At 41.9% G+C, this 13,007-nt stretch overlaps 1 protein-coding gene across 2 annotated transcripts in view; it reads right to left on the bottom strand.

Moving 5' to 3' along the window:
- aatka (apoptosis-associated tyrosine kinase a) overlaps positions 1–13,007 on the bottom strand; it is a 57,002-nt gene that overhangs the window by 3,159 nt on the left and 40,836 nt on the right. For both annotated transcript variants that reach the window (XM_084417326.1, XM_084417327.1), the window contains exons 4-12: positions 7,603–7,682; positions 7,239–7,357; positions 6,916–7,003; positions 5,752–5,885; positions 5,338–5,422; positions 5,108–5,229; positions 4,458–4,607; positions 381–3,678; positions 98–242 (exon numbers count right to left, since the gene is read on the bottom strand). In XM_084417326.1, coding sequence (XP_084273452.1) covers positions 98–242; positions 381–3,678; positions 4,458–4,607; positions 5,108–5,229; positions 5,338–5,422; positions 5,752–5,885; positions 6,916–7,003; positions 7,239–7,357; positions 7,603–7,682 — 4,221 coding nt within the window. The remainder of the gene's footprint in view (positions 1–97; positions 243–380; positions 3,679–4,457; positions 4,608–5,107; positions 5,230–5,337; positions 5,423–5,751; positions 5,886–6,915; positions 7,004–7,238; positions 7,358–7,602; positions 7,683–13,007) is intronic.

Below are 13,007 nucleotides of genomic sequence, written 5' to 3'. Positions count from 1 at the left end.
CTTTTTAGGGTGAGAGGCTTGTGAAATTTTACTGAATGAGAGGTAATACCAATGCAAAAATCTAATCAATGTAGAAGAATTGTTATTGAACACCCACTTTCTTCTGGGAAATTCCTTCCTAGTGAATCCTCTGGGGCAGTGACCCTATCATGGGGTTGTGGTTGATCCACCTCTGAAGCTTGGCCATTAGGTTCTGCCTCCACAGGAAAACTGTAGTCTCCAAGCTCACCCGTGGGGCTCTCCTGCATCAATACACAGCAAGACACAAACTTTTGAGTCAGATTAGCATTGCACAAATCAGTCTATTTTTCTGAACAGAGAAGAAAGTAACATGCTACTTAATGCTCTACCTCAAAACTACAAGAGGTAATTCTACGAACCTGGTCAAACAGAAACACAGTGACGTCATCAAAGAATGACACCGCTTTTTTCTTGCTCTCCAGTTCATCGCAGAAGGACTGTGTAAATATGGACGGCATTTTGAGGAGGCTGCGTAGATGCCGTGCACTGCTACGGTCGCTCACAATGACAGGCACCACGGGGAACTCCTCATCACTCTCATCACTCTGCTCCTGTATGTTGTAGCTACGAAGTTCTTCATCAGACTCATCACTATCCTCAGAATCCTCCTCATCTGCCTCCTCTCCATTTCCCAGTGGAGCTGAGACATCAAGGTCTTCTGGCAAGGCTGGAAGAAGGTTCTCCAAGGAATCATCACGCTTTGATCTTGAAAAAGCTTGACCTATGCCACCTTCTTCCACTGAATCTTCATCTTCCTTTTCCTCATTGTTTCCTTCCCTTGGAAGTTCTGTATTGTCCACTTTGTTACAGTCCTCTTGGTCTTCTGCTTGGACGATCTCCCCACTGAAATCTACTATGATACAGTCTGCACCTAGTGACTCTGCTGAGGAAAAATCTCTGGTGTCTCCGTTAGACGGCTCCTCCACACCCGAGGCCTCCTGTGTCGAGGAGGAACCTTCCGACACTGTGGAAGAATAGCATTCAGAGTTTGGTTCCTCTCCAGAATGATCAGATTCCAGCCCAATACCATCATCTGGAGTTGACTCCTTGGTCAAGCATCCCCCCATCTCTGGAGGAAAGGGAGAAAGCATGGAAATCATTGGAACCAATGTAGGTGATGAACACAGATTTGGATTTGTCTTAAGACACAATTGTTTAGCATGAAGGGCTGAATTGTTGTTCTTTAGCACAGAGATGTTATTTCCCCTCTCACTCTCCATGCAATGTCCTTCTTTCCCAACTGTCTTTTCTGCTTCGAGTCTAAAGACATCATCCTCATCTTGGCGATTGAAAAAGTTGCTTCCCCCTACACTGGGGCTCTTGTCATTCTCCATGTCATAGTCAGAAAAATAAGCAGAGTCTCTGTACTGATTCCTCTCACCAAGGCTGATCAGTGGTAGATGACTGCTGGGTGGATGCAGGAGCATTACCTCGACATCATCATCTAGGTCCATCTGGAGCACCATGTCACACTCATCTGATTCTACACTGGTGCTAAGTGCTGGATTCCCTTCAAGGTCTTTCAAGATAAACTCTGGGGATTCATTGTTCTCTGTGTCATAGCCACTGTCGAGGGATTTCGGCTGAATGGGTGTGTGATAACTATCAGGACTGAAGGCCTCACATGGACTGCTGCTAGAGGCAAGATTTATCGTGTCCTCACAGTGTCTGGACCCAGTCTCCCTCTGTAACGGTCTATGAGTCAATTCAATATTGCCCACCTCTGCATAGTCCAAGGGATAATCTGTAAGAACTCCAGAAGGGATGTCAGTGCAGTCATAACTGCAGTCATTAATTTCCACCAGACTGATACTGGAGTTGTTGGGCACTATCCTGCTGTCTGTCAAAAGGTTACACTCTGAGACACCCTTAGACAGATCCTTGGGGCATGACACCATTTTTACACACACTCCAGCAGAACCATCTGTCCCAAGTTTAATTTTTTGTGCAGGGGATATCCTTGTCTCGAGTAATATATTGTCTTTAGTCGCTACAATATCCGTTGGAAGAGTTGATGGATTCATTCTGCTGTAATCTCCTACAAGTAATTCTGATGTGTTGTTTTTAATATGTTTATGAGCAATGTTCTTCTGCCGTGTATGAATATGCTGACTTTCTGTGACAGAATGACATTTGGAAGATGATTCAACATCCTGAGTACCTTCAGGGCATACATGTAGGTACTCACCACCCTCTGAGTCAGTGTGAGGGTTGCTAGTGGTGGGTGTACTATCTGTGGCTTCCATATATGAGTGGGCTTTGAGAGAATCGGTGTAATTATATGTACAACTGTTGCCTGTTTCCAATTCTCTTGATTTAAAATTCCCGACATGAGAAGAGGGTGTTGGATGACGTAAATCGAGATATGCATCTTGAAAGCCCACAGCTTGCGTACGATCGCTTAAACTGTTGTTGTTTGATGAGTGGTTGGAGTTCCAGTTAGTCAACATGTTCTGAGAAAACAGATCATCATCATCATCTTCTGGACTGGCACTGCCCATGCCCAAAAGAAGACCATCACCAGCATCAATATCAATACTCATGTAGTGGGGTCTGGGAACATTCTTTTGAACGGGGCCCATCATGTCATAATAGGCTTCATTGGCCGTACTTCTTTCTGCGGTTCTCTGGTTAGATTCAAGGTATGGATCACAATATGCCAAGCTGGGACTACTAACAGAGACTGAAATGTCAAGTGGGCTTTCCTGTACTGCCTCAAGTCTATGGCAGAGACTTCCCGACCCTCTCTGCTGATTAGAGTCTGAACCATACTCTTTTATCAAATGAACATCTGGCCCTGCTTGAGGTGACTGTTCACACTGTAAATTGTGCCTGTCATTAGAAGAAAAATGGGTTTCTGACTGGTCAGTCTCTACCGAGTTTGGAACTCTTCTTTGGAGTGGCTCCATGTTTAGGCTACTATCTGAATCATAATCATTACTGATGGATTCTTTAGCTGCTGACCAGTAGGTGTTTGGTAGAGACCCAATGGGGCTCCTCCTGTCTGTTGAAGACAAGCTGCTGTTGCTGTCTTCAACTCTTGGGCTGTAATCAAGATTGGTGTCTTCTAAGTTGATGTTGCACTCAACTGGTTCCTCAATGCGGATATAGTACTCACTACTTACTGAGGGGCTGTGTGCACTCAGCACTGGAACCACCCCTGGATGGTCTGACTCATAGTAGGATGGAGAGACCCCGAGAGGGAGGCTCTCGCCCTTACAGCTACCTGTGGAGTTGCTATGAGGGTAATAAACATCCTGGTAATGGGGATTATTCTTTCCCAATGGTCCACTAGCTGAAGAGGAGCAGTAGGGCTGCTCAGCTTGTGCCTGCTCCCATTTATACTCAAAGTTGAGCCCATGGCTGGTCTCAGTTACTGTCAATATGTCGTCCCCATTCTCAGACTGGAAGCTGTCTGCCATAGAGAAGTGTTCAAGTAGAGGGAATGAAGAGGAAGTAGAAGAAGCTACTTCAGGTACAGGTGTCCTGTGAGAGCTGTTGGAGCCCAGACTTGGCCTGAGGGAGTTCCAGCGCTGCTCAAAGTCCTCCTCAGCCTCAGTGGCACCCTTAGCACACAGATAACTTAGCAGTAGATGGATTTCCTCCACGACAGGTCTCTGCTCAGGCTGCAGCCAACAGAACTGCATTACCTCATACCTGCTCACACACGTGACAGAAAAGCAAATATTTTAGACCCTGAACTAATATCTATCAGAAAAATAATTGATTGATTGTAAAGGATTAGAATAGATTGATTAGACCAAATTGCCTGCAAAAACTATATTTAATTTTATATTTAAGTTCAAAAACCTTAAAAACACAGACATCAACATTTTGCTTCTTTTCTTGGCATCTAATGATTTATGAGTAGCACAGTTTTGATTATCTATTATCTTATTGTTTTATGGATACTTAAAAATGGATGCTAGTACAGTATGGACAATAGCCAGAAAACCATTAAGTGATGATTTGAAATATGGACAGTTTATAGCGTAATAGTAGCCTTGCAGTCTTAAAGTATGGTCATTCATTGTTTAGTATCCCATAGGGGATGGAGTGGTATAGTTGTATGCATGACTGCTATTGATTAAATGGACAATGATTGGAGTGTTTGAGGGTAAAATGAATGACTGTGTGCTTCCAGGACTGGATAAATGTATGATTGACCACAGTGGATTTGAGCAGTATTGATTTGTTGGTCTTGCCAGAGAAAATGGCAACGACTGGCGGAAGTGGTTATTTTCCAACACTTGTGGTTGGAAAATATTCATTGCTTTAGATTGCTTTATTTAAAATAAGAGTGATTTTGTGGGTGTGTCTCTGGAGGGGAACATTGATTGGTTTGAATGCAGTGATGGGGGTCAGGGGAGTCATGGTTGGCAGACGCAAGGGGATGGGCGGTTCATAACAAGGACTTGTGACTTGAGACGACTCACCAGCGTTCACACAGAGGCACTTTCAGCAGGGGCTTTGGCAGTTTGAGCTGTTGTTCCTTTACAGCATATGTTAAAACCTGCCTATCAGAATAGTGCCTGTAAGGCTGGTTCCCCAGTTCAAACAACTCCCATATTGTCACACCTAGTGACCTGCAGGGTCAAAAAACAAACAGCTTTCTGTTAGTCAGAGTCTGTTAGACAGTAAGGAAATTAGTTTTAAGTAAATAATATTTCCTCAAATTCTGGATCTTAAATTTTACACACATATGTCAGTATGTCACAGGGCAGAGGTTTTCTACCTTTATTGGTCAATTACACCTTTTTTTATTCCAAACTTCTAGAGAACCCGCACAGAATTAAGAAATGTACTTCAGGATATCACAGGCTGCAAATTATGTGAGGAATTTTACCTGTTTGAGAGGGGCTGAGCTTTTTTGTAATACAGTCCAGTATTATCATTAAAAACATGCGAAATATTACCACAAAATAAGTATCCAAATAAGAGCTAGTTCTGCATTCGCCATTTGCGGCATCCTGATTGTTATGCTGAGTTCACCTTTGCATCCAGGTTACATTTCAGTGAACATATCATGTAATCTCCTGTGACCTCAAGATTGAGAACCAGTGTTCTTCTCTGAATCATTTCTCACCAGACATTGCTATCCTTGGTTTGGTCCACGACTAAGAGATTGCCGTGGACTTCATCAATAAGTTCTGGGGCAATCCAGCGTAGAGGAACCCATATTTGATCTGCTGTTACATAATAGTCATCCTAACAGGGGGAAAGGATGCATTGATATTGAATATGAGGAAATTCTGAGACAATGTCAAAATAATAGGATCAGCATGACTGCAATCCTTATAGCCTTCACAGACTCACCTTGTACTTACTGTGGCTGAGGCCATAGTCTCCAATTTTCACTGCCATCTCGGAGGTCAACAGGCAGTTTCTAAGGGCCAGGTCACTGCAAAAAGGACAGAGTGGAGCAATGTTTGCATCATTTATAGTTCTTGTCATTAGTAAACTTTCATGACAGAGTAACAAAGGAAGTCTGCAGTGTCATCTCACATTTTCTTCATGGGTAACTTACAAATAACTGATGGTGTTTGTTGAGTAAGGGGTTTTCCCCCAGCAACAAAATCACTGATGCTGGAGTCTGTGACATGTACTCAGGCAGCACCAGGATATTGTTGCCAGGAGACACCAGAGCTGGACGTCCAGTGAGCGGCGGGGTGAAAAAGAACTAAAATAATGAATATGCGGGGAAAAGGCCAAAGGCTAGTGGATCCTGACCTGTGAATGTAATTGTGTTTGTGAAGGTACAGAAGACCAGAAGCAATCTCGCATGCCATCCGCTGAAGGATCAAAGGGTCAGGGGTCACTGAGTCTGTGGCCCGACAGCTTCGTAGGTATCCTTTAACATCACCCTGTATAAAGTAAACATCATTCGTATGAACAACACATGGATGCTAATGTGTGTTATCTTACTACCTTTAACTGTAATTCTGGCACCATTACTGTGTCAGTTTGTAACACTGCAAATGCACAATTTTTAATATGACCAGGAGAGGGAGCATTAAGCTGTTTAATAATCCCTATACTAAGCTCTGTCCCTATAAAGCTCTGCTTTACAGAAACATCACTGCATGTTTTTCGGTAAAATGCTCATTAAGTGGTAAAAACGGAAAGATTATTATTCTTTTCTGTGTTGGAATGAAACAAAGCAATGCTGTTTTTCTTAAATTGTTGAATGATGGCGTAAAAAATATTAAAACTGCAAAGACTGTGAAATTGGTAACAAGACAAACACCCAGCATAGCCAAGTAAAAAGAAAAAAGCCTCATTTGATGGTGATCGAAACTGTTCCTAATGTTATGGTACTGTGAACTCTTTATTTACTATTACCTATAGTATAACTGCATAGTATGGATCAATACATAAATTACATTTTAGGAAAGTTATAAAGATTACAGATGCAGCACGTTCATTTGGGAATGAGGGTTTAATACACAGCATTAACTTTACACAAAGTTTTACTTTATTTCTCTTGCATTATTACCGGTATGCATTTAAAAATTCAAAAATCCAAAATGTGAAATTTAAATCCAAACACAGACTCTCCATAGACTTATATGAGAAAAGAACAAAAGTCTGATTATATGGCAAGAGTTGCTAAGCTAAGATCGGTCTGTAACATTTTGAAGGTTTGGCTTACCAAAGGGTCAACTCACTCACACTCACAAAACCAGTGCAGTTGCTTTTTTTGCAGTTTCTTGTTTTCAAAACAATACTTGGTAAATAAAATGCTACTTCAATAAATCATATTATAATTGATATAATATGCCACATCATCTCACAAGGCTGCTGACCGCTGGTATAGATTCCGAAGGGAAGGCAGACCAACTCGGAGTGTGTTCTGAATACAGTGAGGGAAGTGCCTGGTATTCGGTGGCTTACCCGGGGACAGTGTTCCATAACCAGCAGGTAGGGTGTGACTTCTGAACACTGGGACAGACACTGCAGGAGGGCTGGATGCTGGAGCACCCTGTAAGATCCACACATTCCAACATCAAAACACTGCTCACACAAGAAACCGTTTAGTTATACCTTTCAAATAAGAGCTATCGTTAATGTTGTTTCATTTTGTGCCTCCAAGAGAGATGAAATGACAAAAATGGCATAGACATAGCATTTATTTTAGCATATAGCATGCGATAACATAAGATGAGAGGGTAAGTAAAATAAGATGAGGTAAGACAGATGAGAGGAACGGTGAGTACCGGTAAGGTTGGACCTCTTCCAGGAACTGCATCTGCTCCTGTACACTGGCACTGGCCTTCAGCTCCTTAACCACCACCTGTGTGGTGCTGAGTCCAGCATTCACCTCCCCCAGCAAAACCTGAAAGCCAGCCCAAACCACACATTAACACTGAGGAAATGGCTCACACCTGCCACCTGTGAAACTGGCAGCACAGATTTACAAAGAGTCTACACTTGTGCGCTATTTATCTCAAACTGTTCGTTTAACAGCAGCTCATAATGAGATCACGACCACACTGTACTGTACTATGTTTAATATCAACTCCATGCTGCTGATTTCTAAAGGCCACCTGATGGTATGGCTTGGGTTATAAAAGGTCTTACCTTGCCAAACCAGCCATGTCCCATTTCTTTTATGTAGAGGAGGCTGTGGCGTCCGAGGTCTGTAGACTTCAGGAGCTGAACTGAGGGAAACAGAGAGAAAACATGCATTCAGAGATGGTAGAGACATAAAAAATAGACACAATGAGCGGTTTGAATGTTCCCAAACAATGGAACAGTGACCAATATCCAGGGAGGCACAACCACAAGAACCATGGTTATCTGCTTAAACTACCTCTTCTATTAACACATCTAGACGAGAAATGGATCAAATTCTGTGAAAGTTGACGCAAAACTTCAGACACTCTGGTTCCAAATACCTTGAACCATGATAATTCGGAAGATTAGATACAGCGACGAAGAGCAGCTCTCTTTGTCTGGCAGGAAACCGTAGGATGAAGGTTTGACGATGCTGTGAAATGGATTTGCCGTTCTTCTCTGGTTCTCCATGCCTCCGTCCAAGCTCCAGGGGTTTAACCCTCCAAGCCCTCGGACAGCTGAGAAAGCAGCGCTGTCTTTCTTCGTTCCCAGAGACAGAGCTCGTCTTCTCGCTCTGAGATATGGCGTTCCACATCATTCCCATAATGCACCCGGCTGGAGCTCTCAGCTGGAGCCAACTCAACTTGAAGCTGTGGTAAAACTAGCGACTCTAGCTGAGATCAGTGTTTAAAGTGCCAAGTGTCCCTCAGCCCCACCAGGAGCTGGACGTATGTCTGCCGCGCAGCTCCGCACATGCCAAATGCATCTGCTCACGCAAGCAATGCCATGAGCACATAATGACCCTCGCTCCTCTGCCCTTCCCTTCCCTCCTTCCCTCTGTCTATCTCAGCAAGACTATAGGGGCAATTGTAAACAAATAAAGCACTGTGAGCAGCAGAAAGACCTCTGTCATTAACACGAGCCCCCCCACACACCTCCTCCTGCGCTACGAGCAGGTCTCACAGTGTGCGTCTCACAGACCCATCCCTGTATTAATGCACTAAACTGTTCTCCTCCTCTGCAGCGTTCCAGAAGCTTCTCATTCCAGCCCCTCACACTCCCCGCCACAGTTACATTGTGGCTTTTGTCCGCAGAGCAGCAGCGCCTGGTACCCCAGTACCAGTCCAGACACAAGGCCCATTCTCTGCTGCTCAGAGCCAGGATTGTCACAGAAATGACCCCCCTCCACCTCCCATTCCTGACACACAACTATCTCTCTTTTCTTCAGCAGACTTGAACTGGCCTTTTATATGATTTCTGTGGAATTTGTGAGTTGTGCATTCCCGTCCCACTCCTGGTATTCCCACAGCAGCCCTGGGCCATGTTAAAAATGCATTAAAACGCAGCACAATTGCACGAGAAGACCCAGGCTGGCCTATGATTGCACATGGGCTGGAAGAGAAATTCTACTTAATATGTCAACAAAAGATTTCAGAACGAGTAAAATGGCAAACTTAACTGAATGAGGGGATTTCAAAGGTGCTGAGATGATTTTTTTTTTTTTTTTTCGTGAACTTTCAATATGGAAGAGAAAATATTCCTACATCAGATTTGTCGATTTATTTATAACGGTGTTGATTCTGGTATAGAACCAGCATGGTAGATAAATAGAGCTGAATGACAGTATATACCATGCAAAGTTAGAAATGTGTCAGCCATTACAGATTTTACTACACCGTTTAGGATATGTATTGCAAAGGATGGCGTACATTATTTACATCTTTTGAAAGAGAGACAAAGAAATATGGAGTGATGTGAAAATACAGATAGGACATGTCTAATATGATGAGGATGAACTTATTAAGGAGTGTTGTTTGGCACAACGGTAAGCAGGTTTTAGTTGCTCATGGGCATTGAGCAATGTCTCGACTTTCCGCATCAACATGGGTGATCTATTAGCTATTTTAACACCTTTGAATTTGTGTATGATATTCATTTTGCAGTTTAGTCTTTAAAGGTAGGGTACGCAATTTGGGAGAGGCTAGCAATAACAAGCTAGTTTTGAAAGCATGAGATCCCACCCACCCATAGTTTTTCCATTAAAACACAATTCCAAAGAGATGGGTTGCCATCTCTTAATTACGGTAATTACAGCATGGCGTGAACGCAGCATAATCTCGCTTTGGTTTGCGACGCTTGGTGACTGTCTGTGTTCAACTCTTCATAGCCTCATTTTTGCACTGATGGCGTAGGAGGTATGCAAATACATATGTTGACAGGCAGGTAGGACATCCTATCATTGCTTTCGGACCGAATGCAATGATTGGACGAAAAAAAATTTGGTCCTGAGACTTCCACAGAATATATGTGTGCGTTTTAATATTTAGACCACTTCTATTATTGATTTATATCGGGATGTGAAGAGTGTTTAAAACAGTATAACCAAAATGTTCATGAAAAACATTGCCTATCCTACCTTTAACTAAAGTGATATTGTATATAAAGTCAAGCTGTTTTTGTCAGTAATTTATTAATAAATATATTTTGTCTAAGTTCCAAATAAAAAGAGAACATGATCTAATCAAATGATGTAGCTTTAATAAACAGTTTGTTATTTACTAAATTCCCCCAAAATAGTCATTACCACTTGGTTATGAAATATATAAAACAATTTTGTTGAAATTCCAGAAAATGTAACGTCGTAATAAAATCTAATTTGACGATACTTATATTTTTGTGGAATGTTTCAGTTCATTCTGAATGATTAACGTGAAAATTGCAACTATTAGCAAATGTCAACAATCGAGTGATCCAATCAATTCCCAATTAACAAAATTAAGTCTCACGTTTTATATTGTGACATATACAGTTACTATGTTTGTTCCATACTCGCTCAACAATTGGTAGAGAATGTTGGGTTCAATTCCCAGGGGAAATAAGTGATAGAAATGTTTCCCTTAAACCAGGGTTTCTCAACCGTCCCTCAAGGGTCCACTGTCCTGCAGAGTTTAGCTCCAACCCTAAACAACAGGGTCAGAGTTGAGAAACCCTGCCTTAAATGTTCTATATGCTTCTTTGAATTAATTTGCTGTTTATGGACATAACCGTGAGACCCTTTTTCTCTGATTCTCCATGCTCAACCTCTTTCAGATTGAAGCTTATGTCACAGTCAGTGAAAACCTGGAAATGTAGTTTAGGAGTGAAAAAACACCAGGGACATTCAATTGTGGGGGTTTTACTTCATTGCATTCAGTCAAGTGTTAATTTCCGGCTCTTTGCATTCATACAAAATGATTGAGGATGAAGAGGAGGAAGAGGGGGAGGACGGAAAGGGAGCGGTCCAACCATGACCGAGCCCTTCTCAATATCACGAGGGACTCAGTGCTACCCTCTCGCTCTGCAACACCTGGACCAATCACATGGCCGTAACCACGGGCGACGAACAGTCCAGAGGCTATTGGCTGACTCCTAAAACTCTTTTGTCCAATCCCTGCTTTCATTCCAGCATCCCGCTGTCTCCCCCACCCTCCTCTGAAGCTCTACGCAGACAGTGTCTGAGTCATAGGGAGAAAACCTGACTCGCACGGATTCACCCACGACAGTCAGCCATTGAGCTATTGGGTTTGACTTGATGCAAAATTATATGTAATAAACTCAGTAGATTTGTATCATTCCTTAAGAAAATGTGATTGTTGTTTGCCTGTGCAAAACTCACTGCCATTATGCCAGGCCATTGTGAGCGGTGGCCAGGGTGTTACTATGCAACTGCTAAGGTTGTAGGTGACTATTCAGATGGTAAATATCCCACTAAGGCTTGTTTTTCAAATCTGATGTTTAGGATTGGCTGTTCAACCAATCAATCACCAATCAATGCTGTCATTTTGCAAGTAATTAAATCAGATCAGTTTGTTCAACAGTGTACATGTATCAGCGTCTGGTGTATCTACATCGGCAGCAGTGCATCATTGGTTTGGAAAGATAGGATGGACTTGTTGACTTATTCTCTAAATGTCATATGACTATAGAGTTAGTAAAAATGACACAGACAATATTGGGCACTTTCAATTATGTTGCATAGACGTTATGTCCCAAATTATGAAAAACTACTCATCTAGGTGTTCAGATTGAGACTGCAAAAAATTAATATGGTTTGGATCAGGATTCCCAGACAGCAACATAGTGTCGGCCCAGATCCGGCCTGCATCTGGTACATGTGGATTCCACACGGCCCAGATGGTGGCCGGATCTGAGCCAACACTATGTTACTATCTGGGTTGTTTTTGAATCACGTTTTGTTTTTGGTGTTAAGGCTACAAAAAAGACGAATATGCCAAAAAAATTGTTGTTGAATGTCTCTCTTATGTTCACCAAGGCTGCATTTTTTTTAACCAAAAATTAACTGAAATATTGTGAAATAATATAATTGTTTTCTATATGAATGTATTTTAAAATGTAATTTATTCCTGTGATCAAAGCTGAATGTTCAGCATCATTACTCCAGTCTTCAGTGTCACATGATCCTTCAGAAATCATTCTAATGTGATGATTTGATGCTCAAGAAACATTTCTGATTATTATCAATGTTGACAACAGTTGTGCTGCTTAATATTTTTGAGTGATACTTTGTTTTATTCTTTGAAAGTTCAAAAGAAAATCATTTAATATTGAAATCTTTCGTAACATAAATGTCTTGTCACTTTATTAATTGAATGTGTCCTAGCTGAATAAAAGTATTAATTTCTTTTAAAAAAACCTTCAACCCCAAATATGAATCAATTTATCTCTTCTAAAGAGAGGAAAAGGTTTTACTCAATCTGGGTTTAGGACACATCTGTTTCATATCTGTTGAAATATTGTTGGTAAAAACAGCTTCATTTCCATCTGTACTCTCAAGTGCTCCATGCATTAATAACTTCTTTTCCTTTCTGCAGTCCAGTTCACATGCATCCATCATGCCAGGAGTCCTCTGGGCCAATCTCACGGCGCATTATGCAACTGACAGATGTGTGTTCTGCTTCCAGAGACGGTTCGCTCTCCACCCCTCTTTGCACTGTGAGAACATAAACAAGGCCATTGCTCTTTTTTCCGGAACCATCCGTTCACAATGGGCACAGAGAGAGGTCCTGTTCTTTACTCTTCCTGTCACAAGGCCATTAGGAATGTGAGGGACAAATATCAGCGTAGTGTGGCACTTCACTTCCAGTATTGTTTGTTAATGAGAAACGCAACCAAGCCTGCAATGTGTGAATGCACATTGTTGACAATGATGAGCTATAAACACTTCTGTTAACACACAGTGTCCATTAAGGCCCTGATATACTTCAAACGAAATCGAAGAATGAACCATTTCGGACAAAATCAGGCCAAAACAAAGTTCGTTTCAAGAGTTTAAAACTGCTTTCCAGAAAAGTTCACTCCGGCTGGTAAACACCTTTAAAGGGATAGTTCACTTTGAAATTAATTTTTGATATGTTTTAGCTTACCTCAAG

Source organism: Rutilus rutilus, assembly GCF_951802725.1.
Source record: "Rutilus rutilus genome assembly, chromosome: 1".
In the NCBI taxonomy this organism is placed as follows: Eukaryota; Metazoa; Chordata; class Actinopteri; order Cypriniformes; family Leuciscidae; genus Rutilus; species Rutilus rutilus.
Note: the sequence above shows the minus strand (reverse complement) of the source record. Positions and strands in the feature narration are given on the sequence as shown.